Genomic DNA, 25,011 nt, shown 5'->3' on the forward strand with positions numbered 1-25,011 from the left:
AGATGCTTGATCGAATTAGCACTAAACAAGATGGATGAAGACAGTGTTTGTCCTGGCATGAGGGCTAATAGACATGAAACCAGGGTGGTCACAGGGTGATTAGAGTTCAAAATGGAAATGCTATTTGCGTTTATAGCAAAGGAGTTTAATCTCATCAGAAGGTTCAGGGAAAACTGGTATAAAGAACAGAGAATAAAATAAAATCATCCGTAATTTCACCAGCTAGAAATAACAGCTGGTGATTTGGGTTATTTTCTTCCAATCTTTTGCTATGTACTTTCTTCAGATTCTTCCCTTGAAACCCACAGCTGTATTTTCTGGGTGCTCATTCTATATAAAGTGCTACTTCTTCCATCCTAGAATTTCATATGTCATTGTTTTCTGCAATATTGCTTACATGTGACATTAATATTCTGTGCTAAAAAAAAGTGATCCAAGGCCAAAGCAAACTTCAAAATCATTAAAAGAGGGTTAAATATGTTTTTTAACAAGAGAACTCTTAGAGCTTCTAATTTGCTAGTGTGGACTGGGTGTCCCTAAATGAGGATTATAGTATTAATGGTCTTTCTTTTCTTTCAATTTTTTTTTTAAAGTTAGTTAACGTATAGTATATTTTTAGTTTCAGGGGTAGGATTGAGTGATTCATCAGTTGCATATACCATCCAGTAGCTCATTACATGAAGTGCCCTCCTTAATATCCATCACCCAATTACCCCGTCCCCCACCCGCCTCCCCTCCAGCAACACTGTTTGTTTCCTATAGTTAAGAGTCTCTTATGGTTTGTCTCCCTCTCTGATTTCACTTTGATTTATTTTTACCTCTCTTCCCTTATGATCCTCTGTTTTGTTTCTTAAATTCCACAGATGAGTGAGATCATATGATAATTGTTTTTCTATGATTGACTTATTTCACTTAACATAATATCTTCTAGTTCCATTCACATCGCTCCAAAAGGCAAGATTTCATTTTTTGATGGCTAAGTAGTGTACACTGTGTGCACATATGTGTGTATATATATCGATATTTCTAGATATATCTTCTTTATCCATTCATCTGTTGGTAGACATCTGGGCTCTTTCCATAATTTGGCTATTGTGGACATTGCTGCTATAAACAATGGGGTGCAGGTGCCCCTTTGGATCACTACATTTGTATCTTTGAAGGTAAATACCCAGTAGTGCAATTCCTGGGTTGTAGGTAGCTCTATTTTCAACTTTTTTGAGGAACTTCCATACTGTTTTCCAGAGTGGCTATACCACTTTGCATTGCCACCAACAGTGTATGAGGGTTCTCCTTTCTCCATATCCTCGCCAACATCTGTCATTTCCTGACTTGTTCATTTCAGCCATTCTGACTGGTGTGAGGTGGTATCTCATTGTGGTTTTGATTTGTATTTCCCTGGTGATGAGTGACTGTTGAAGAGACTGTCTTTTTTTTCATTGGATATTCTTTCTTGCTTTGCTCAAGATTAGTTGACCATAGAGTTGAAGGTTCATTTCTGAGTTTTCTCTTCTGTTCCACTGATATATGTGTCTGTCTGCTTTTGTGCCCATAACTATACTGTCCTGATGATTAGCTTTGTGATACAGCTTGAAGTCCAGAATTGTGATGTCTCTGCCCTGGTTTTCTTTTTCAACATTCCTTTGGCTATTTGGGGTCTTTTCTGGTTCCATACAAATTTTAGGATTGTTTGTTCCAGCTCTGTGAAAAATGCTGGTGGTATTTTGATAGCAATTGCATTGAACGTGTAGATTGCTTTGGGTAGCATAGACATTTCATCAATATTTATTCTTCCAGTCATGAATATGGAATGTTTTTCCATTTCTTTGTGTCTTCCTCAATTTCTTTCATAAGTGTTCTATAGTATTCAGAGTACAGATCTTTTACCTCTTTGGTTAAGTTATTTCTAGGTATCTTATGGTTTTTCATGCAATTGTAAACATGATCGATACCCTGATTTCTCTTTCTGCTACTTCATTGTTACTGTATAGAAATGCAAACAATTTGATGTTGATGAATTCCTGTATCAGTTCTAGCAATTTTCTGGTGGAGTCTTTCAGATTTTCTACATAGAATGTCATGTCATCTACAAAGACTGAAAGCTTGATTTCTCCTTTGCCAATTTGGATGCTTTTTATTTCTTTTGTTGTCTGATTGCTGAGGCTAGGACTTCTTGTAAGTACTATGTTGAACAAAAGTAGCGAGAGCGAACATCCTGGCATGTTTGTGACCTTAGGGGGAAAAGTCAGTTTTTTCCATGAAGGATGATACTTGCTGTGGGTTTTTCACATATGGCTTTATGATGTTGAGGTATGTTTCCTCTATCCCTACACTAAAGAGAGTTTGGATCCTATTGGCTAGTATCGGTGAGAATTTTGCACCCATGTTCATCAGGGATATTGGTCTGTAATTCTCCTTTTTGGTGAGTTCTTTGGTTTGGAGATAAAGGTAATGGCCTCATAGGATCAGTTTGGAAATTTTCCTCCCATTTCTATTTTTTGAAATGGCTTCAGAAGAATAGGTATTAATTCTTCTTTAAATGTTTGGTAGAATTTGCTTGGGAAGCCATCTGGCCCTAGACTCTTGTTTCTTGAGAGATTTATTATTATTATTATTCATGGGAGACAGAGAGAGAGAGAGAGAGAGAGGCAGAGACACAGGCAGAGGAAGAAGCAGGCTCCACGCAGGGAGCCCGATGTGGGACTCGATCCCAGGACTCCAGGATCACGCCCTGGGCGGAAGGCAGGCACTAAACCACTGAGCCACCCAGGCATCCTTGTTGAGAGATTTTGATAACATCTTCAATTTCTTTGCTGGTTATGGCTCAGTTCAGGTTTTCTATGTCTTCTTGTTTCAGTTTTGGTAGTATGTTTCTAAGAATGTATCCATTTCTTCCACATTGCCTAATTTGTTGGCATATAATTGTTCATAATATCCTCTTGTATTTCTTCAGTGCTAGTTATGATCTCTCCTCTTTCATTTATGATTTTATTTATTTGGGTCCATTCTGTTTTCTTTTTGGTAAGTCTGGCTAGGAGTTTATCAATCTTGTTAATTCCTTCAATGAACCAGCTCCTAGTTTTGTTGATTTGTTCTAATCCTTTTTAAAAATTTCTATCTCCTTGATTTCTGCTCTAATCTTTATTATTTCTTTTCTCCTGCTGAACTTAGGCTTTATTTGGTGCCCCCCCCCCCAGCTCCCTTAGGTGTAAGGTTAGATTGTGTATTTGAGCCTTTTATTGTTTCTTGACAGAGACCTGTACTGCTATATACTTCCCTCTTAGGACCACTTTTCCTGTATCCCAAAGGTTTTGAACTATTGGCGTTTTCATTTTCATGTGATTCCATGTATTTTAAATTTGTTCTTTATTTTCCCTGTCGACCCATTCATTCTTCAGCAGGATGTTCTTTAACCTCCATGTATTTGTGGTCCTTCCAAATTTTTTCTTGTGGTCGACTTCAAGTTTCACATAATTGTGATCTGAAAATATGCATGGTATGATCTGTCTTTTTGTACCAGTTGAGTCCTGACTTGCAACCCAGTATATGATCTATTCTGGAGAACGTTTCATGTGCACTTGAGAAGAATGTGCATTCTGCCGATTTAGGGTGAAATGCTGCGAATGTATCTGTGAGGTCCATCTGGTTCAGTGTGTCATTCACAGCCCTTGTTTCTTTGTTGATCTTCTGCTTAGATGATCTGTCCATTGCTGTGAGTGGGGTGTCAAAGTACCCTACTATTATTGTATTATTATTAATGAGTTTCTTTAATTTTGTTATTTGCTGATTTATATATTTGACTGCTACCAAGTTAGGGGCATAAATATTAACAGTTGTTAAATCTTCTTGTTGGATAGATCCTTTTATAATGAGAAGGCGTCGTCCTTCTTCATCTCTTAGTACAATCTTTGGTTTAAAATCTAGTTTGTCTGACTTTAAAGCGGGCTACTCTAGCTTTCTTTTGATGTCCATTAACATGATAGATGGTTCTCCACCCCTTCACTTTCTAAAATGAGTCTCTTGTAAGCAGCATATCAATGAGTCTTGTTTTTTTTATCCATTCTGGTACCCTAAATGTTTTGATTAGAGCATTTGTTCCATTTACATTGAGTAATTATTCAAAGATATGAATTTAATACCATTGTATTACCTGTAAAGTTGCTGTTCCTGTAGATTGTTCCTTTCTGATCTTTGTTACTTTTGGTCTCTCTTTCTGCTCAAAGGATCCCCTTTAATATTTCTTGCACGGGGGCAGCCCAGGTGGCTCAGCGGTTTACTGTTGCCACCTTCAGCCCAGGGCCCGATCATGGAGACCCAGGATCAAGTCCCATGTCAAGATCCCTACATGGAGCCTGCTTCTCCCTCTGCCTGTGTCTCTGCCTCTCTCTTTCTCTCGTGAATGAATGAATAAAATCTTTAAAAAATATATTTCTTGCAGGGCTGGTTTAGTATTCGCAAATTCCTTTAGTTTTTGTTTGTCATAGAAACTCTTTATCTCTCCTTTTATCCTGAATGACAGCCTTGCTGAATAAAGGATTCTTGGCTGCACATTTTTCTCATTTAGCATATTGAATAATATATCATGCCAGTCCTTCCTGGCCTGCCAGGTCTCTGTGGACAGGTCTGTATCAGCCTCATGTGTCTGTCCTTATAAGTTAAGGACCTCTTGTTCCGAGGTGCCTTCAGGTTTTTCTCTTTATCTTTAATTTGCAAGTTTCACTATAGCATGTTGTGCTGTTGATCTATTTTTGTTGATTTTGAGAGTTCTCTGTACATCTTGGACTTGGATGCCTGTTTCCTTCCCCAGATTAAAGAAGTTCTAAGCTATAATTTATTCAAATAAACCTTCTGCCCTTTTTCTCCCCACTCCCCCCATCCCCTGCCCCGCTGTTCTTCTTCTGATACTCCTATACTATGGATTTCATTTCATTGTATGGAATCACTGAGTTCCCTAAGTCTTCTTTTGTGATCTAATAGTTTTATTTCCTTCTTCTTTTCAGCTTCCTTATTTTCCATAATCTTATCTTCTATATCATTGATTCACTCTTCTGATTCATTCATCCTTGGTTTTATAGCCTCCACTTGGGACTACATTTCAGTCATAGCATTTTAAATTTCAGCCTGACTAGATTTCACTTCTTTTTCTCTATTGTAAGGAATTCTCTAGTGTCATCTGTGCTTTTTTTCAAGCCCAACTACTATCTTTATAATCATCATTTTAAATTCTAGTACAGACATCTTACTTCTATCCATATTGATGAACTCCCTGGCTGTGAGTACTACCTCCTGTTCTTTCTTTTGGGGTGAATTTTCTCCATCTTGTCATTTTGTCCAGAAATGAAAAGAAGAAAGGAAAAAGAAAAGCAACAAAACAGTAACAACAAAAACCTAGGTCCTGGGTGTGTTTTGGCCTGCTTTTAAAAGAAACCAGATACCAAAATAAGAAAGAAAAAATATATGAATAAAATAAAAGGAAACAAAAAATAAAAAATATATAAAGTATATATAAAAATTTTAAAATAAAAAAAAATAAACTAAAGAATAAAAGTACAAAAGATGCTAGATACTATTTTCCCCCAGAGCTGAAGGTTTGCAGCTCTCTATGATCAGTAAACTCGGTGAGAACCAGGGTTTGTGTGGTCTTCTGGAGGAGGGGCGGTTGGGCTGATTCTCAGGTGAACTTGCCCTAGTGAAAATGGGCCTCCAGGGCGCAGGGAGGTAGGGCTTGGTGTAAGTGGCTCTGGACTCCACTAGGTGGCACTGTTTTTGCTCCCCTAAGGCTTTCAACACTGTTGGGCCGGATGAAAGTGGCAGCCCCTGCCCCCTCTCTAGCTCCCCACTCTTTGCAGAATCAATCACTCTTGTCGCCCTGATTTCCATCAGAACTCTGCGTTCACCCTGCTTGCGTCCAAGCTTTTTTTGTCTCAGGTGCATGACTGAGTTTCAGAACTCCAGATTTTAGGGACTCCAGCAGCACAGACCTGCACTATTCCTCCTGGGGAGGGTCTTACCAGGCTTCTGCCTTTTGCTGGACCTGGCCCCGGAAAGCGTCACACAACCACGCAGTTTATGGCCATCTAGGCAGAAGGCCAGCACCTAGACTTGCTGTTCTCAGGCGGGTCCCACGTCCCTATGCCTGGGGACAGTGCACCACTTAGGCGCAATCTGTTGTTCCTGTGACCCAGGGGACCCTCAGATCACAGTGTCACACCCGGATTTCTGCCCTGCTCTGCCACCTGCGGCAAGGTCTGCGCTCGCTGCCGCAGCGGCTGGGGGAGGGGGGGCTCCTCCAGCAGGCACCCTCTACGCCACCAACATTCAGCCCTGTCACACTGGGGTCCGGCCTCTGCACCTCCCACCTCCCAAAAGGTGCTCACTTTTCAGCTTGCCCACTTGCGGTATTCGTTTTCTCAGAACCTCTGATTGATTTCTTGGTTGTTCAGAATGATTCAGTAACTGTCTAGTTGTATTCGAGGAACGAGACCAACTGAGGGTCCCCTACTCCTCTGCCATCACAACGCCTCCTCCCTAATGGTCTTATTTTGTAAACTAATTGGATTCTTTTATTTTTAGAGGCATCTTGGGGCTCCTGGGCTGCTCCGTCAGTTGAGTGTCTGACTCTTGATTTTTGGCTCAGATCATGATCTCAAGGTTGTGAGATCGAGCCCTTCCTGCCCTGGGCTCCATGCTCAGCACAGGGTCTGCTTGGGATTCTCTCTCCCTTTCTTTCAAACTGCCCCAACCTGCTTGCGCGCGCTCTCTCTCGTAAATAAATAAAATCTTATAAAAAAAAAAAAAGGCATCTTGAAGGAATACACTTTGGGAAATGTTCTATGAGCCTGGGAATACTTACAAGGTCTATAACCCTTATCAGATTCCCCCTGCTTTAGAGTGTGAGATTCAGTCTATGTGTAAGACACAGAGCAGACACATCAGACAGGACTTCAGACTGCCTCCAGGACCGTGCTGGTTATCAGTGCCCAGCTTTGGGCTCTGGGGCTTGTTGCACAAAGGAAATGACCGTCATTAGAAGCTGCTCTGGAGGGGCACCTGGGTGGCTCAGAGGTTGGTGTCTGCCTTTGGCTTATGTTGTGATCCTGGGGTCCTGGAATCAAGTCCTGCATCAGGCTCCCAGTGCGGAGCCTGCTTCTCCCTCTGCCTATGTCTCTGTGTCTCTCATGAATAAATAAATAAAATCTTTTAAAAAAAGAAGCTGCTCTGGAATTAACCAGTGTATATCTAGTGCCACAAGATCTGCTCTGATTCTGAGCTGGGGCTCCCAAGCTGCTTGTCCTCTTAGAAGGGACCTAATACAGTTTTTGAAATCTGGCTAAAGCTAATGTTTTTGCTGTGGTGGCGACACCTTGTGGTCCAGAAGAGGAACGCACAGGACAGTCAGCCCTTCCCAGCACTTCCAGGGCGACAGCTGGGGTGAGATTTCCCCACAGAGAAACCCTGGTCTCCCAGAGGCACTGTTGTTAAATTGGCAAGATTTAACTTTCATTTCCCTGGCCATTTTCCACCCCACAATCCTGATCCTATGGCTTGTCAATAAGCTCAGGTTGCCACCTCTCACCCAGGATCCTCAGGACCCTCCCTGGCTGCAGGCCCCTGCCCACTCTTTCAACCCTTCGAGAATCTCCTCTTCTAAAGTGCTCTAGCCCCAGAATTACCCCTCCTTCCTTCTTTGAGACCCAAATTCCTACCCTTCCAGTACATGAAGCTCAGCTGGCCGACAAAGGATGTTCAAAACTATCATACATGGGATCTCCTCTTATCCTCTTCACAGCATTCAGGGAAGGTTGTATAATGATCATCCCAGGTTTTCAGATGATGATACTAAGGGTCAAAGAGGCTGTGAGTGACTTACAGCTACAAAGCGGACACACCAGGACTGAAATTCTTATTTACTGATTCCAGATTCCCTGTTCTTTTCAGTGCTGGCTTGCTTCCACTGATTACTAAGTGAAAGGAAGCAATCTCTGCTGTCTTCAGATGTAGGAGTGTGGAGGAACCCTACTCTCCAAGTTGTCCACTGTGGACTAACATGTTTTAAGAATTAGAACTGGGTTTGGTCCAACTGAAGAAGACAGGATAGACTCTGGTGCTCGTGAGGCGGGTGGAGACCAAAGGCTCTGAATGACCCCACCTGTACGCCAACACCGGGTGCAAGCTTGGCTGGCACTCCCAGATCTGGATTCTGATTGTGAGCAAACCTTAACTTGAAACAGGATGAAGCTTTTTCCAGATGCGAGTCTCCTTTTGACCTTCTTTCAAGTCCTTGGGTTTCTCCTCTTTTGAATCATAGAAAGACGAAGTTTTGGCTTCTAGCACCTGGAAGTCTTTCCAGCTGGAGGCAGGAGAGCTATGAGTAGCGTAGTATCTGTGATGATGCTCCTCAGAAGGTGACCTCCAGGGCAAAGGCTGGCCTCCCCAGCCCAATGCACAGGCTCTCTGTGATCCCTCCTTCCTGCAGTGCATGCTCCCTACCCTTGGCTGCATGGAAACTCACTGCTCCCGGGATATTTCCCACACCTCGCCCACTCATCCTGAAGGATCTAGCTCACATAACACACAGCATTAAGGAGTTCTTACCAGGCACGGTCTCCATGCTTTACATGTACTTTTATTTAATCTTCACAGGAACTCTATGAAGTAAGTACTAGTTTTATGCCCATTTTACAGATGTAAAAACTAAAGCACAAAGAGGCCAAGTCAATCACCATGTGACCATGGTCCCATAGCTAACAAGTGGCAGAGCCAGGATTCAAGCTCACACCATGCTCTTGGCCACCATGCTATATTGCCACCCCAAGTGCCCCCTCTTTGCAGAAACCTTCTTTTATCTCCTTGTGCATCCTCTGGTTTCCAACACCATTGGATATAAAACTATTATAGCATTCATCATGTAACCTTCAGCTCTGGGTCTCCCTATACACACTTTGCTGCAAGGAAGTTCAGGCCAACATTGTCCATGGCAGACCTTGCTGTCCATTGCTGGAGTCACTGGGTCACACATGGGTCAGAGAGGCAGGCCATAGACCCAGAGGAGGGCTGCCAGGTGGTTTCAACAGAAATCCCAGACACACTCGATAAAAATTTGCCAGTCAGAAATTTGGAAACAAAACTGGAAGCTTGTTGAAATCCACATTATACTTTCTAATTTACATTAGATTGAGTGGGTTCTATTTTTATTATTACTTTTTAAAAGTTCTTACTTTGTTCCCCAAATGAGTGAAGGACAGAATGAAAAAGTTCATCCTTGTTTGACCAAAGCCTCAAAATGTTCATTCACCAGGTGGGACTCCGGAGGGCTCTTCTCCTGCCCCATCCCATTTCTCACATGTCTCCAACCACTGCTTCATTTTTCACTGCCCACACTGAGCAGAAAGATATCCCAGAAGTTAAACCAACTGGCATCTTTCAGACTTTTTTTTTTTTCATCTCCAGGAGCACTGGGTGTGCCAGGGGGCCCTGGAGCCCAAAAATGCCAGCGAGGTATTCCCACAGCAGTTGGTGCCAAGGTAATATGACAGTAAAATATTTATATAGGGGTTCTTTGGTTGTTGGGTTTTTTTTTTTTTTTCAGTTTGTTTCCTGATCAAAGGTCAAATACCAAGCTGCCTAGTACAAAGCAGGTGTCCAGGCAACCACAGCTGAACCTCATGTCTCCTGAGAACATGGGATCCTTCCAGCAGACCTGATCATGCAGTTGGGTGTGGCCCGAAATGGGGGGCATGGGATCCCTGGGTGGCTCAGCGGTTTAGCACCTGCCTTCGGCCCCGAGGACATGATCCTGGAGACCTGGGGTCGAGTCTCACATCAGGCTCCCTGCTTGGAGCCTGCTTCTCCCTCTGCCTGTGTCTCTGCCTCTCTTTGTCTGTGTCTCTCATGAATAAATAAATAAAATCTTAAAAAAAAAAAAAAAGAAGAAATTGGGGGGCATGTTTGGGAAGGTGAGGTTCAGTGAAGCCCGGATAGGGAATGAGGATGGGAATGCCTGCCTGTGAGTACAGCCATAGTGCTAGACTAGGACATGATCATAGTCAAAATTAAATCCCTCCCAGTGCTTTTGCACGGAGTGTGATCCATACATGCTCATTTGAGAGAATTGAGTTGCAGGGAACAAAGTTAACAAATGAACATTTATTATGTGCTTCCACTGAGTGCTTTACATGATTCACTTTTATTTCCCACAACAACCTGTGAGATGGGTATTATCATGAGAAAACTTAGAGAAACTGCAAGATATCACAGGCTGACTGCAGGGTGGAGGGAAAGAGCAGCCCTGCAGCCCAGCAGCCCAGCAGCCCTGCACGGAGGCCGGATTGGCCAGGCTGGGATCTCCCCGGACAACCCTAACCAGTCACCTGCATTTTGGGGCGGGGGCCCATCTTCCCGCTGACCCTGTTACCTGGTGCAGCTGGCCGCTCCTTGTTCAGGATGTCATAGCTCTTCCAGCTGTACTGAGGAGCCGGAGAGCCCTCCTTCGACTGGCAGGTCAGCTGGATATTGTTCCCGATCACAGTCTCTCCCTCGATGCCGCAGTCCGGCGTGGAGGGCGGCACTGCAGAGTGGGAGGACCAAAGTGAAGGCATGACCCAGGATGGGCCTGGGGACAGCCACCTTCCACCTCACTCACACACGCACTACTTTGCTCGTTATAGGGCAGAGAAATTCATAGCCTCCTGGGGAGAGAAAGTGCCATAAGGTCAACCCACCCCAAATATCTCCTCTGTGGCCTGTCACCATCAGAGGGCAGCACGCACGGACGTCAGGAAGTGTCCTGAGTGCAAGAGTAGAGTCACCACCATTATAAAGGTGGGGAGACTGAGGCCCAGAGAGGAGACTAGGCAAGACATGCATGGGACTAGAACCAGGTCTTCTGACTCCACATCCAGTACTCTCTCCAGCAGCCATAGCAACTCCCTCTGGTGTTGACCCTTTCAAATCAATCCTGCAGTCCCTCAGTGTCCCATCTCTAAGAGCAGGGGACAATAGGTTTTCTGTAAAGGGTCAAAGGTAATATTTTAGATTTTGTGGCCATGCTATGGTCTCTGTCACTGCTTCTACTTTTTAAATAATCCTTTCTAAATGTAAAAACCATTCTTAGCTTGTAGGCCATGTATGAACAGGCCTAGGCTGGATTTGGCCAACTTTGCCTGCCCCCAGGTTAGGGGAAAGCCCTGTCTCAGAAGCCCTTCAACTCAAACTGTGGGCCACTGAGATGACATAGTGAGTGAGTTCCTGTGTTCAAGGAGTCCAGTGGGGCAAAAGACAAGTAATTAGACAATAACAGGCAGGCAGGAGGCCAGGCTGCCAGGGCAGGGATGGCACAAGCAAGGTCACAGCCTGGGCCGTGACCTGAAGGAGGAGTGAGAGTAAACAAAGCCAATGGAGGCGGTGGTGGTCAGAGACAGGTGAGGGCACTCCACACAGAGTGTGCAAAGCATGTGCAAAGGCCCTGAGACAGGAAGAAGCATCAGCTATGCTTGAGACTTCAGGTAGTATCCCTGGGGCTGAGAAGGGGAGAACACGCAGCACAGAGGGCTACCACTGAATGCCTTGGCAGTCCTTTCCCCTCCAACTCCTTCTTTAGACCCATGGATAGTCTGCTTCTCCAGTAAATAGTGCCACCCATTGTACAGTCCAGACTGCACTGACGCATGCTCACTGAGCATGAAGAGTAGCTGGGAGAAGCTACACAGGATGCACCCCTCCCCTCTGGCCCAGCTGCCAGTTCTAGCTTTGCTCTGAAAGGCCAAGGCGCTTGTGGGTGGGTGTGCTCCACATCTTCTGCTGCTCCAGTGAAGGCCCACCAGGTGTGGGACAAGCATGGAGCAAGTAACAGGCACTCCCCTAAGCCTGCCCCAGTTGGACTCCCCTAAACCTAAGAGGTGGGAAGTTCAAGAACCGCCTTCCTACATCCTGGTCCAGGCCCCAGGGACAAGCAGCCTGGGCAGGAGGGGACTGCTGCCTTCACTGGGTTCTGGCCCAGCAGGAACAGGAGAAGGTGAGGCCTGCTACCTGCCCTGTCTGGCACTAGGTCAGGGTTGATGGGCCACGCTTTACCTCCTGACCACTCCGGGGTACAGGAACATCCCTCTCCACTCACCAAAAGCAGTCACCCTATTTCTCAGCTCTGCCTTTGGAGGAGCGGGGCTTTCATTTCACAATGAGAGAGTCGGCCTAAAGCACAACACCCCCTGGGACACAACACTGCAACTAGCGTCATACTCGGGGTGTGCATGACTGTAGTCAGGCCTTTCTGGGACCAGCTTTCTGGGATCCAAGACAAAAAGGGAAGAGAGCAGACCAAGGCAAAGGAGCCTCTAGAGGGGATCCCTGGGTGGCTCGGCGGTTTGGCACCCGCCTTTGGCCCAGGGCGCAATCCTGGAGTCCCAGGATCGAGTCCCGCGTCGGGCTCCCAGCTTGGAGCCTGCTTCTCCCTCTGCCTGTGTCTCTGCCTCTCTCTCTCTCTCCATGTCTATCATAAATAAATAAAAATGAATCTTAAAAAAAAAAAAAAAAAAAAGAGCCCCTAGAGAAGCCTATCCGGACACATCCGGAGGCTAGCTAGGGGAAATTATTAAGGCGAATCCTTAATTCACTCTGCAGGCAGCAGTAGAGACAAGAGACCAAGCACCCCCAGCAGGCCAGCCTTATGAGGGAGCACGTCAGGGCCCCCCACCCCCACCCTGACACCCGGGGCCCTAACCTCAGCGCCCTGGCTGTCCTCCCCGCAGCCCACCTAGGCACCGGCCTTCACTTTGTCCCCACACTCTCTAAGGGCTCCCTCCCCGGCCCCCCACCATGAAAGCCAGAGAGGACTTCGAGAGTCAGCTCCAGGCAGACAGCCCCTCCTGCGGAGCTGCGAGGCCTGCGGGGCTCTGATCTGCCCTTGCGACCTTGACCTCGACCTCGCCGACTGAGAGCGGCTGCTCCCCGGAGATCTCCGCGGCGGGCCGGCCGCTCCGAAGCTGCGCCTCCCGCGGCAGCCGCCAGGGGGCGCCAGAGGCCGCGGACCCGCCTGCCCGCCCCCGCCCCGCCCCCGCGCCCGCGCCGCGCCCGCCGCCGCGCCAGGTGGCTTCCCCGCGGGGACCGGTCGGCGCGCTCCGCCGGGTCCCGGAGCTCTCTGCGCCCTCGCCCGCCCGTTGGGCGGCCCCGTATAATTAAAGCCCTTCTACCTAAAAATAGCCCAGTAGCAAAGCCATTTGCAAAGCAAACTTTCTTTTAAAGATTTTTTACCGGATTTCTTAACTTGGAGTACAAAATGACATCTCTCTCACTTTCCTTTCTCTGTCTCCTTTTAAAGCAAAACACTGAGATCCCTAATCTCCCATCGAACGTGTATCCTTCGCCCCCCTGCTGGAGAGCTCCTGTCTTAAGATGAAGCTGGCCCTGGAGGGGCGGGAGGAACCGGGCAGTCACGGGTAAGCGGGTCTTGCTGGCTTTCCCGAAGCAGCTCGTCGCCTGACGAAATCAGAAGCTGCTTCAGGGAAGCCAAAAGGAGACCGAATTAGCCAGAAAAGGACCAGGTGCAGAGAAGGGAGGGGTTCAGCCAGGGGCCATGCGGGGCAAGGGGAGAGGAGAAAGAAGTGCAGAATAGAAACTAGATACAAACGTGCAATTTTTTTTTTTTTTTTTTTTGGGTTGTAGTATCTCCCCGAGGAGCTAAGGCAAATAGAAATGAAGAGCTATGTACGCAGAACAATTTGTTAGGACATTATTTATAAGGGCTTTAACTGCAACAGGTTGACTGTTCGGTTAGGGACCGGGATGCTGCACCCACTCCCCCGAGGGGCGAGTGGCCTGGAGCTTTAGAAAGGATGGTAAGTGCGAAGAGAGCAAAAGGAGCTACCTGATGAGGCACGAAAGGGGCAAAGTCCCAACTCCTTAGGCGACAGATTCAGTTATGGACAGAAGCACATGGACAGGAGCTGGAAGGAAGCACCGACAAATAGAAAACCTTGTGACACAAGTGAATGTTTTTCCTTTTTTAGTTTCTCTCTCTCTCTCTCTCTCTCTCTCTCTCTCCTTTCTAATAGTATTTCTTAAGAGGCAGGGCAGCATCACCAAACAGTTCTTTGTTTGTCTGTGGACCAAGGTGGCAGAAGGAGGGGAGCGAGAAGAGCTCCATTTTAACAACCCACAGCCTTCTCTGTGCTACAGATCTGCACACGAGGAGCCCTCCGGAGAGCAGGCCTCTTGCTCTGATGGACCCAGAGAGACAAACACAGCATGGCACCCCGACTAGATCTGGAGCAACTAAAACACAGCTACAAAGACGCTTGAAGATGATAATGTGTGATGGTGACAGCCTCGTCCATGAGATGAGAGGAGGTGTGAATGTTCCTAGATCTGAGACCATCAAGAGCACCCCGTGAAAACCCAGAAACAACTGCCCATGCACTCACAGGGCAGTGGAGCTTCCATCTCTTAGACCCTAAGTGAAAGCCTTCCCCCTGGAAGAGCAGGTACAGAACCTCAGTTACCACTGAGTGATGTGTTCAAGATGCAGGTGTGCTGTGGACAAGGGCAGGCAAGTGGCACATCCAGGGCTGGCACAGCTCTGCCCCTCTAGCCTTCTCTTGTTGGCAGGGATCCAGGAAGGGCAGGATGCAAGTTACTGCCAAGGCGAGCTAAAACATCACTGGCGAGCTTGTGTCTGCTATCAACTGACAGCTGTTACCTTACTTTGAAAGGTAGGTAAATATAGAAGAATTTGGTAACCATCCTGAACTGGATTGATTACTGGCTGGGAGTGGTAGGTTTACACCGTGGAGCAGTGAAGGGCTTTGCTTTTGGGCCATCCTGTTTCGATGGAAGCTTGGACACTTCCTACAGGTGTCTCAGCCTCACTGTTCTCTTCTATTAAACAAGAGTGTTAATTCCCACTTTCACAGATGGATTGCAAAGATTAAAAGAGGCCATATCTGTAAAGCTCTTAGAGGCCTGGCACATACCTGGTGCTCAGTAAATGGGAGTTATTATAACCATGAATTTGTGGCAACTTTCACACACACCAAGATCATTGCAAGTTGATGGTAGTTTCTCTCTGTTTAAGTTAAATCCCCCCTGTTTTTAGAGCAAGAGGACACATAGAAATGGGAAATTTAACTAGATAGGATGGGAACAGGGTTGTGAAAGGAGTCCCATGCCTTCCTCCTACAGACAAAAAAGGCTCTGCATCTGTCCACAGGAGGCCTGGAATTCTATTAGAGATCCCATGTTATTGAAGGTCATTAAATCTGAAATACATCTTCTTAGATGAGAGGACTTGCTATTTTTAACTTGTCATTCCTTTGCAAATTAATGTGTAAGTTGACGATAATTCCAATCAACTTCTATTTTTAATGAAGCAAAGTGGTTTAAAAAATTAACGTGGAAGAAAAATGTGTAAAAAATTGACAACATTTTTTTGAGAAGTTTAGTAAGAGAAGATATTACACAGCATCAGATATTAAAAGCCAACTATTCAAGCACTGATAGCTCCAACTAAAAAAAAAACCCACAAAAATTATATATATATACATCAACACTATAAGCATGCTGTAATCAAAACCATGTAACAGCATAGGAATAATCAAAAGGAAAATGAACAAAAAAGGAATGAAAAATCAGCCATGTCTATGTAAGAACTTAATATGTGACAAAGCTGGCATTCCAGTGGGATAATAATTGTTTCTTTGGTACAATAAATGATGCTGACGTAATTGGCTATCCATTTGAAAGAAAACAAAGTTAGACTCCTAGTATCCTATTTACAAAAATAAATTTCAAGTAAAATAAAGATCTAAATGTAAAAAATAAGACCTAACGTCATAAGAAAAGAACATTAAGTTCATTTTTATATTCCCAGCAGTGATGGTACATGATAAGAGACCTCAAATGCATGATAGAAAACATTAGCAAGATACAGATTGGGACTTCTCCTGTGGCTCAGAATTTACTACAACCTCCAGGGTGGTAAGTATCCTCAATATTAAGGAGAAGCATGAGGAACATCCCAGCAGCCTTTCCAAGAGCAAATCCTTAGGTTATCAGTTACCTTCCTCCCACCCAAGCAAGAGAAGCCTAGAGGTTCATCAGGGAGATTTCTTTGTAGAGGATACTTAGGAATAGGGATCCATGAGCATTTACTCTCCTCTCTTGTGGGAAGGGAAGAAAGGATTTCCCCCATCTCAGGTCAAGCCAGGGAGGCACCAAAAAAATCCAACATGGAGATTAGGGTTCCCTACTGTTGGGAAATGGCATCTCTCATTCCCTGGCTGAGGCTCAGAGAGAGAGGAACCTGTAAGTTGCTGAAGTGCTGATCCTGCAGTGTGATGATGGGAGGGCTATATAGATCCTCTGGGTTTTGGGGACCTGCCTGAGGACGGACTGTAATGCCTGCGTGTTGCCAAGAAAAGCTGGCCGGAGCAAGCTTCAATGGCAGGGTAAGTAGGGGTGTGGCAAGTAGGTGGGTGGTGTTCTGATTCACATCATACTGAAGGGACTCTGCTCACTGGGCCACAGGAGAGCCCAGGGTGGACTGGCCGCAGTGAGTGCCAAAAGCAGGGGCTGGGTAGAAAAAGGATGGGGGGCACACATGCTACCTGTGTCAGGTGGAAGAAACTGCCAGTGCACCCCCTAAAAAAACCTATGGTGGGATTATGTGAGAGCCAAGAGAGACACACGTGGCCTAGCCAGGTGAGCAGGCCTTTCCCTTTCCTCCCTTTAACCTTCCCTCCCTTGGCCATGACCTCAGAGGAGCCACGTCATCATCTCCCAGGGGTGGGAAGATCTATCTATCTATCTATCTATCTATCTATCTATCTATCTATCAGTATTGTTCATACAAAAAAATGGAAACAGCCTGAGATTATCCATCAGTATGGAACACTTGAATGAATCATAGTATATCCGCATGATGGAACGTACGCTGCTAATAGGTAGATCCATAGATATTGATCTCGAGAAATACGCATGAAACATTACCCCCCAAAATGATCTTTATAATACAATCTCTGTTTGGAAAGGACATGGAGAAAAGCATGAAAGAATATTACCATTGGCTGCCATGCTGGTGTTAGGATGGAAGAAGGAGACAGTTAATTATTCTGTATTCAGGGCTCTATTGTTTGACTGATACAATGCTTCAGAAAGCCAGGCGGCCACTTTCCGCAATTAAAAATAAAATCCCACTAAGTAGTATAAATGGAAAAAAAAAGTAAAGGAAAAATGATCCATCATTTTGGCATAAAAGCGTTGCTACCTCCTGGGGTGGAGGCCACTCCTATATTGGACATAGAGGAGGCATTCACTAAAATGTTCCAGTAACTGACTCTGAGTCAGGTGCCTACTTTCCCTGGGCTTCATCTACAAAATGAAGATACTCAGGGAGATGATTGTTCAGATTCTTCCCCAACTAGAAGCTCCTATAATAAGATATTGGTAGGAAAAGAGTGTCATCTTGGGACATCTGTCAAAGGCAGTAGAGCCTGATCAGTGGTGTGTTGTTGGGGCCCAGGAGTAGAGAGATGGTGGTGTGAAGGGTTTCTACTGATTAGCTGAATTTATGACGGGAAAGTCACAATCTGGCTCTCAGCCGGCACCACAGGAAGGCACAGTGAGAGTCCTTCTTTAGAATCTATAATTTCCCTTTTTCTTCTCCCTAATAAGTTTGCCATGAAAAGGAAGGGAGCTGGGATATGGGGAAGAAGAGCACTGGACAGAACGGGGGCAGAACTTCCCAGGCTGCCCCTGGGGCTGCTCCAAACAGGCCTCCTCCTCTGCCCTGGGAACTGGTTCCCAGGGGTGGACAGCTCAGAAGAGTCTTCAGGTGAAAAGGGAGGAGCAGCCCCCTGCCCAGCAGACGGGATAAGGGGAAGAGTCTGAGCTCCTGGTCAGGCATTGCTGCCCCGGCTTTACCTTACCCCTTACCTTACAGGGAGCTTCTCCTCCCTGTACCCCGCCCTGCACCCCCTCCCCGCCAGGAAGGAGATGGAGACACTCACCGAGGACCAAGAGCCGGACACGTGACTGAGAGGTGCCCATCATGTCTGACATCAGTGAGACTGAGCACTCGTAGGTACCATTGTCATCCATGGTCAGCTGATCAATAGTGATGGAGGCATCTGATTGCTCAGCATTTTTCGATATGTTGACACGGTTCTTATAAAGTTCACCATAGATGTATCTTTTCTCCAAAAATTGCCAGATGAGCACCTTTTCCTGGGAGGAAGAAAAAACCACCACTTGGCCTTACCCCAGGGTTTGGCATGGTGCTTGCTGCCTGTGCTGATGATTCTCGTCCACCATTCCCAGGCCCAAAGCCCTGTCTCAACAACCCCTTCAAATAAACAGCTCTAATACGTAATGCCCATTTGTGGATTCCTCTTACAACATATATGTGCTTTTAATAAAAATATTGAAAGACCAGGGCAGGTAGGCTGTTCATACCACAGGAGCACATGTGGATAAATGGGGCTTCCTTGGATCCCCAAACTTTCCCCGCCGGTATCCTCTGACATCTCCCTTACGCATTCGATTTCAGTTCATTGCCCTCACTCATTCAGACAACTAGTATTTATTGAGCACCTATTATGTGCCACACATTGTGCTGGGCAGCCACCATTGGCTTCCAAGCCCTGAATAATTTGCATTTATTTACTTGACTTTTCTACTCATTGTTTACCAAAAAGAACATGATACTAGCTGGATCACTACTTTTGAGCTAAACTGCCTCAGTACAAATCCCAATTCAACCAAAATGTGACTGTTTCCTTTCCTACAAAATGGAGATAAAAACAATAATACCTATTTTATACAGTTTTTGTGAGGATGAAAGTATATATATGCAAAACGGCATTGCCTGACATAGTAAGTTTGCTGTAAGTGCTAGACATAATGGTTACTGAGCATCTACTAGGTGCCTGACTTTCAAAGATGAATAACTCATGATTTCTGTCCTCAAAGAATAAATGCTACAACATCCTGTAATTAGCTATATGGGACCTCAGAAGGCATTATGTCTAAACTGGGAACTCAGGGAAGGCTTCCTGGAAGAGTTCTCAGAAGACAGTGCCTTGGATCCTGGAGGACAAAGGAGAACTGGCCAGGCCCCTAGAGGGTTGGGGCGGCGCATATTGGAGGAAGACAGATGTATCTGACATTTTAGGCAAAGGAAGAATATTGAATAAAGACCTAGGAGTGGGAAGCTTTGGGTCAACCCCAAGTGGTTCAGTATGAATGGAGGTGAGTGTGTGAGTGAAGGGGAGGGAGAAATGATAAGCATGGGCAGGTAGCTATAAAGATCACAGCTGCTACTTATTGAGTACATGCTACATGCTGGATAATATTCTAAGCACTTGGTATGTATTATCTCATTTAATCCTCACAACACCCCCCCCCCCGTGGAGGTATTATGATTATACCCATTTTACACATGAGGAAACCAAGGCACCAAGAGGTTAAGTACCTCTCCCAAGTTTACGTGGTTAACCAAATGGCAAGGCAGGGATTTGAACTGGACATTCTGGCTTCAGGCACCATGTATATAGGTCTGAATAATTTGCATTTTATCCTGAAAGCACTAGAGAGCCATGTATTTTAGGAAGTTAGCTCTCCATTCAGAGTGGGAAATGAATTAGAAGGAGAAGGAAAGGCAGTTAAGAAATCAGTTTAGCAATTCAGATGAAAAATGATGGGTCTTCAGATCAGGCTGTGGCAGTGCAGCCGGGAAGGATAAAGTGAATTTGGGGAGTGTGAACAGGGTGGGCCAATGGGCCTGGGAGTGTATTAAATGTACAGGGTCAGGGAGTGAAAGACCTCAAAGTGAGAGTCTTTGGCCTGAATATTCAGATGTGTGGTGATGTCTCCTCCAAGAGAAGAAATACCTTAGAAAGAGAATGTTGTAAGAAAAAGGTGATGCATTCTGTTCTACATGTGATATGCCTGAAGTGTGGATGGGACACCCAGGTGGAGTTCAGTAGGAGCTGGACAGGGTGGCTGAGTGCACCTGGGGATGAAGGTTTGGGTGTCAGTGACTCAGATGTTAACTGAGCCATGGACTAGATGAAGCTACCCCAGGTAACAGTGCGGTATGCCAAGTCCCCAGGTTACTTCATTCTGAATGGTCGGCGACAGGTCAGATAGAAGAAAACCCAAGATAGGATTACCAAAAAGGCCAAAGGAGGAAGATTTCCAGACAGGAAAGTGGTTGATAGTGGGATATGCTAGCGAGAGATGAAACAAGATAAAGCCTGAATGAGCACGTGAATTCAGCAAAAGAGAAGTTGCCGACGAAGTCAGTGGATTGGTAGAAGCAGGAGGCAGAGCATGCTTGTATAGAGAAGGGAATGTGGAGACAGGTCCTTTGGGCAAATTAGGACAAGGTGCCCTAGTTTTTGGACAGACACAGCCTGTGCCAGGGCACAGGTGATGGAGTGCAGGCCCCCTTGGCTGGGTACCCTTGGGCAGGACATGTCCTGGGGGGGTGGTGTGTATGCAGGTAACCAGCTCTCAGGAAGCTTGGCTGAGAAGTAGAAGGGCATCAGGGCAGAAGAGGAGGAAGTGTCTGGGGCTGTGGACCAGTCCGAGAATGCGAATCTCTCCCAGCTCAGCTCTTTTCCAAGGAGTTGACTCTGCCTGGGACTCATCATGCCCCAACCATTCTCCTAACCACAGCTGTCCCAAGGCTTCCTCCCTGGATCCCCTGCCCCCACCCCCTTGCCAGGACATGTCACAATAATCTCCTTGAGGACTCAGATGTAATCCCTTTCTCTGCACCCTTGCTTATTCTCAAGGGGATTGCCTCAAATCCTTTTGAAGGCGAGGATCCATCAGTCAATAGAAGAACTTCAGTGCTTCTCTAAGCACTCAGAAGTGCCTGGTGAGACCCTACAGCTGGTTGGCTGAACACATATGGTGGTGAAAGAGACCTCCTTCAGTTTCTTCAAGCCAGGGGCAGCAGTTTCCCCCTCTAGGTTTTTACCCTGAGATTCTGGTAATAGAGAGGACCTGTGCCCGTGGCCATCAGAGACTCTGGGGTAACAGACAACGGGGTACATCAGGCAGGATTTACTCTCCTGTCCCATCGGCCCTGCTCCTCTAGGCCGTGGGTATCCTGAATCACCTCTTCTTTCCTGTCAGGGAAAAAGCTAAATGCTTTCACTCTGGGTATTCCAGGGACCTGATGCTTACCTCGAGCAGGCACGTTTGAATTTTTTTTTCAAATTATTTACTTATTTATTCATGAGAGACAGAGAGAGAGGCAGAGACACAGGCAGAGGGAGAAGCAGGCTTCATGCAGGAAGCCCGATATGGGAGCTGATCCTGGGACCCCGGGATCACACCCTGAGCCAAAGGCAGAGGCTCAACTGCTGAGCCACCCAGGCATCCTGGCACTTTTAGATTTTTTTAAAAAAATTTTTATTAAGTAGACTCCACACCCAGCATGGAGCCCTTTGCGGGACCTGACCTCAAGACCCTGTGATCAAGACCAGAGCCAAGACCGAGAGTTTGGTGCTTAACTGACTGAGCCACCGAAGAGCCCCTATGTTTGCATTTTAAAAGTAGATCTCACTCTGGAACTTACTGAACCACAAAGGAAAAGACAACTGTTAGCCTAAGGTGGGAGAGGGTACTATCTACTTCCCTGATGACCGTGTGCAGGTACATGAACAAGATCTGGCACCTGTTTAGAGATGTTTTTTGTATGATCCCCCTAACCCTGCACCCATCCTTTCTTTTTTTCTAAATGTACTTTACCAAAAAAAACTAAAAAAATAAGGTTGTAGAATTATAAAATTCCTTCAAACTTGGGACCTTAGGTGAGACACCCTCAAAGTGACTGATTTTAGTCCTTCGGGAGTCGATGCGGGTTGCTGCTTATTTAAATACAGTTCAGCTCGGCCACAGTAACTTCTTGCAAGATACATCCACGAAGGCAAAAGAAACAAAAGCAAAAATGAACTATTGGGACTTCATCAAGATAAGAAGCTTTTGCACAGCAAAGGATACAGTCAACAAAACTAAAAGACAACCTACAGAATGGGAGAAGATATTTGCAAACGACATATCAGATAAAGGGCTAGTTTCCAAAATCTATAAAGAACTTATTAAACTCAACAGCAAAGAAACAATCCAATCATGAAATGGGCAAAAGACATGAAGAGAAATCTCACAGAGGAAGACATGGACATGGCCAACATGCACATGAGAAAATGCTCTGCATCACTTGCCATCAGGGAAATACAAATCAAAACCACAATGAGATACCACCTCACACCAGTGAGAATGGGGAAAATTAACAAGGCAGGAAACCACAAATGTTGGAGAGGATGCGGAGAAAAGGGAACCCTCTTACACTTGTTGGTGGGAATGTGAACTGGTGCAGCCACTCTGGAAAACTGTGTGCAGGTTCCTCAAAGAGTTAAAAATAGACCTGCCCTACGACCCAGCAATTGCACTGTTGGGGATTTACCCCAAAGATTCAGATGCAATGAAAAGTCGGGACACCTGCACCCCGATGTTTCTATCAGCAATGGCCACAATAGCCAAACTGTGGAAGGAGCCTCGGTGTCCATCGAAAGATGAATGGATAAAGAAGATGTGGTTTATGTATACAATGGAATATTACTCAGCAATTAGAAACGACAAATACCCACCATTTGCTTCAACGTGGATGGAACTGGAGGGTATTATGCTGAGTGAAGTAAGTCAATCGGAGAAGGACAAACAGTGTATGTTCTCATTCATTTGGGGAATATAAATAATAGTGAAAGGGAATATAAAGGAAGGGAAAAGAAATGTTGGGAAATATCAGGAAGGGAGACAGAACATAAAGACTCCTAACTCGGGGAAACGAACTAGGGGTGGTGGAAGGGGAGGAGGGCGGGTGTTGGAGGGGAATGGGTGACGGGCACTGAGGTGGACACTTGACGGGATGAGCACTGGGTGTTTTTCTATGTGTTGGTAAATTGAACACCAATAAAAATTAATAAATAAATAAATAAATAAATAAATAAATAAATACAGTTCAGCTGGAGCCAGCTGGAGCCCTGAGAATGCCAGTGTACTCCCTGTGCTTTCCAGGTGCCTCCTTCCTGAAACACGGGAGCAGGGACTCCCAGGTGACTTGATTTAGTTCACCAGTGCCTACTCAGTTGAAGAACTGGGTTTTTATTCTTGAAGAAACTCATAGAAGGGCATGTTTATTATAGGTTGACATACTCATTTAAAAAAAAAAAAAAGATTTATTTGGAGCACCTGGGTGGGTCAGTGGTTGAGCATCTGCCTTTGGCTCAGGTTGTGATCCCAGGGTCCTGGGATAGAGTCCCTCATTGGGCTCCCTATGGGGAGCCTGCTTCTCACTCTGCCTGTGTCTCTGCCTCTCTCTGTGTTTCTCATGAATAAATAAATAAATAATCTTTAAAAAAAAGACTTGTTTATTTATTTGAGAAAAATAGAAGAAGCACACCAGCAAAGGGCAGAGGGAGAAAAAGAGAATCTCAAGCAGACTCCCACCTTCCCACCCCCATGACAGCAGAGCCCAACAAGTGGCTGGCTCCATCTCACAACCACAACCCTGAGATCATGACCTGAGCCAAAACCAAGAATTAGGCGCTGAATAGACTGAGCCACCCAGGTGCCCCTCAGTTCACAAACTAACATGTACAATAATGTCCTTGGTGCAGTTTGCCAAGTAATTGTGAAGATTGTTCTTGAATATTGTGTGAAGGCTAGGAAGTTGGAACAGGCAAGTCATGGGTGTTGAAAACATTCATTTATCTACCTCATTTATTTTTTATTTTTGCATCAAATCTCTATTTCCCTATTTTATGACTGCTGAAGGGTTCCAAATGGGGACATTTGAGATATTTTGTAATTTTTTAAACCCCCCATTCTGTATTTGTAATATACAAGGAAATGATGAGGCATTGCTCTAATAGTTAAACAAGGGAAGGAGAAAGAAAGACTCTAATTTCTGGGTGGAGAAGTCTCCTTTGTGGAAAAGTAGATCAAATGTTATCAAAAGTTTGTCTATGTTATTGTACCTGACTTTAGGATCCAAAAAATATTTTTTGCCAAGTTGTGCTTTTCCTCCTGGAATTGTAAGTGGAACACAATACTAGTGCTTGCTCACACTGTGAAGTGGATGTTGTTACAGAGAACACACCAGAGCCTTTCTCACTGTTAAGCAAATAATGCCTTGTGAATATATGATCTACGGAGAAACCTTTGCAGTTGCACCTGCTGATGCTGTCTGTCTGCTGGAGAATTAATTTTGAATGTGTTCAAAAAAATTTTTTTTGAATGTGTTCTTCTTCCTCCCACCCTCTACTTTTATAAAATAAATAAAAGTAGACCTCACTCAAACTTATGAGTAGATGCTCCATTTCTTATAATTAGAGACATATGAGTGTAATAAGAAAGGAGACACTTTTTTTCATTTACCAAAATGGCAAATATCAAACATTTTGAGAATACTATGTGTTAGAGAAGTAGGTGCCCTCATCTTGCTGGTGAAGGTAGACACTGGCATGACATCTGATGAGAGCAATTTGATCTTATTTTTCAAAATTTTAAATTCACATACCCTGTGACTCAAAAGTTCTTTTTTAAATAATTTATCCTATATTCATATACTTTACATATACATTTATGCTATGTATGTGTGCTATATTCATCCATAGACATTAGAGATATTTTATTGCAGCATTATTTGTAGCAGCAAAATACAGGGACTGAATCAAATATCCATCATTGGTATATATAGTACATAAATAAAATGGAACGCTTAATACAAATGTTAAAAAAAATGAGGTAGATTGCTTCTAGGCCTTTTGGCTAAGATCAAATGTAAAAAACGAGATAGATATAAATGTACTGACATATGGAAAGAGCTTCATGATATGTATTGAGAGAAAAAAGCCAAGTGCAGCACAGTGTGTACGTAGTCTACGTAAACATACATATTTATATATGTGTATTTACATATATATGTCTGTATGTATGTTTGTATAT

At 45.0% G+C, this 25,011-nt stretch overlaps 1 protein-coding gene across 1 annotated transcript in view; it reads right to left on the bottom strand.

The window, feature by feature from the left end:
- GPA33 (glycoprotein A33) overlaps positions 1 to 25,011 on the bottom strand; it is a 46,777-nt gene that overhangs the window by 5,373 nt on the left and 16,393 nt on the right. Inside the window, exons 3-4 of the mRNA XM_041762389.1 lie at positions 18,000 to 18,216; positions 10,415 to 10,567 (exon numbers count right to left, since the gene is read on the bottom strand). Coding sequence (XP_041618323.1) covers positions 10,415 to 10,567; positions 18,000 to 18,216 — 370 coding nt within the window. The remainder of the gene's footprint in view (positions 1 to 10,414; positions 10,568 to 17,999; positions 18,217 to 25,011) is intronic.

Source organism: Vulpes lagopus, chromosome 1 (assembly GCF_018345385.1).
Source record: "Vulpes lagopus strain Blue_001 chromosome 1, ASM1834538v1, whole genome shotgun sequence".
Taxonomy (NCBI): domain Eukaryota; kingdom Metazoa; phylum Chordata; class Mammalia; order Carnivora; family Canidae; genus Vulpes; species Vulpes lagopus.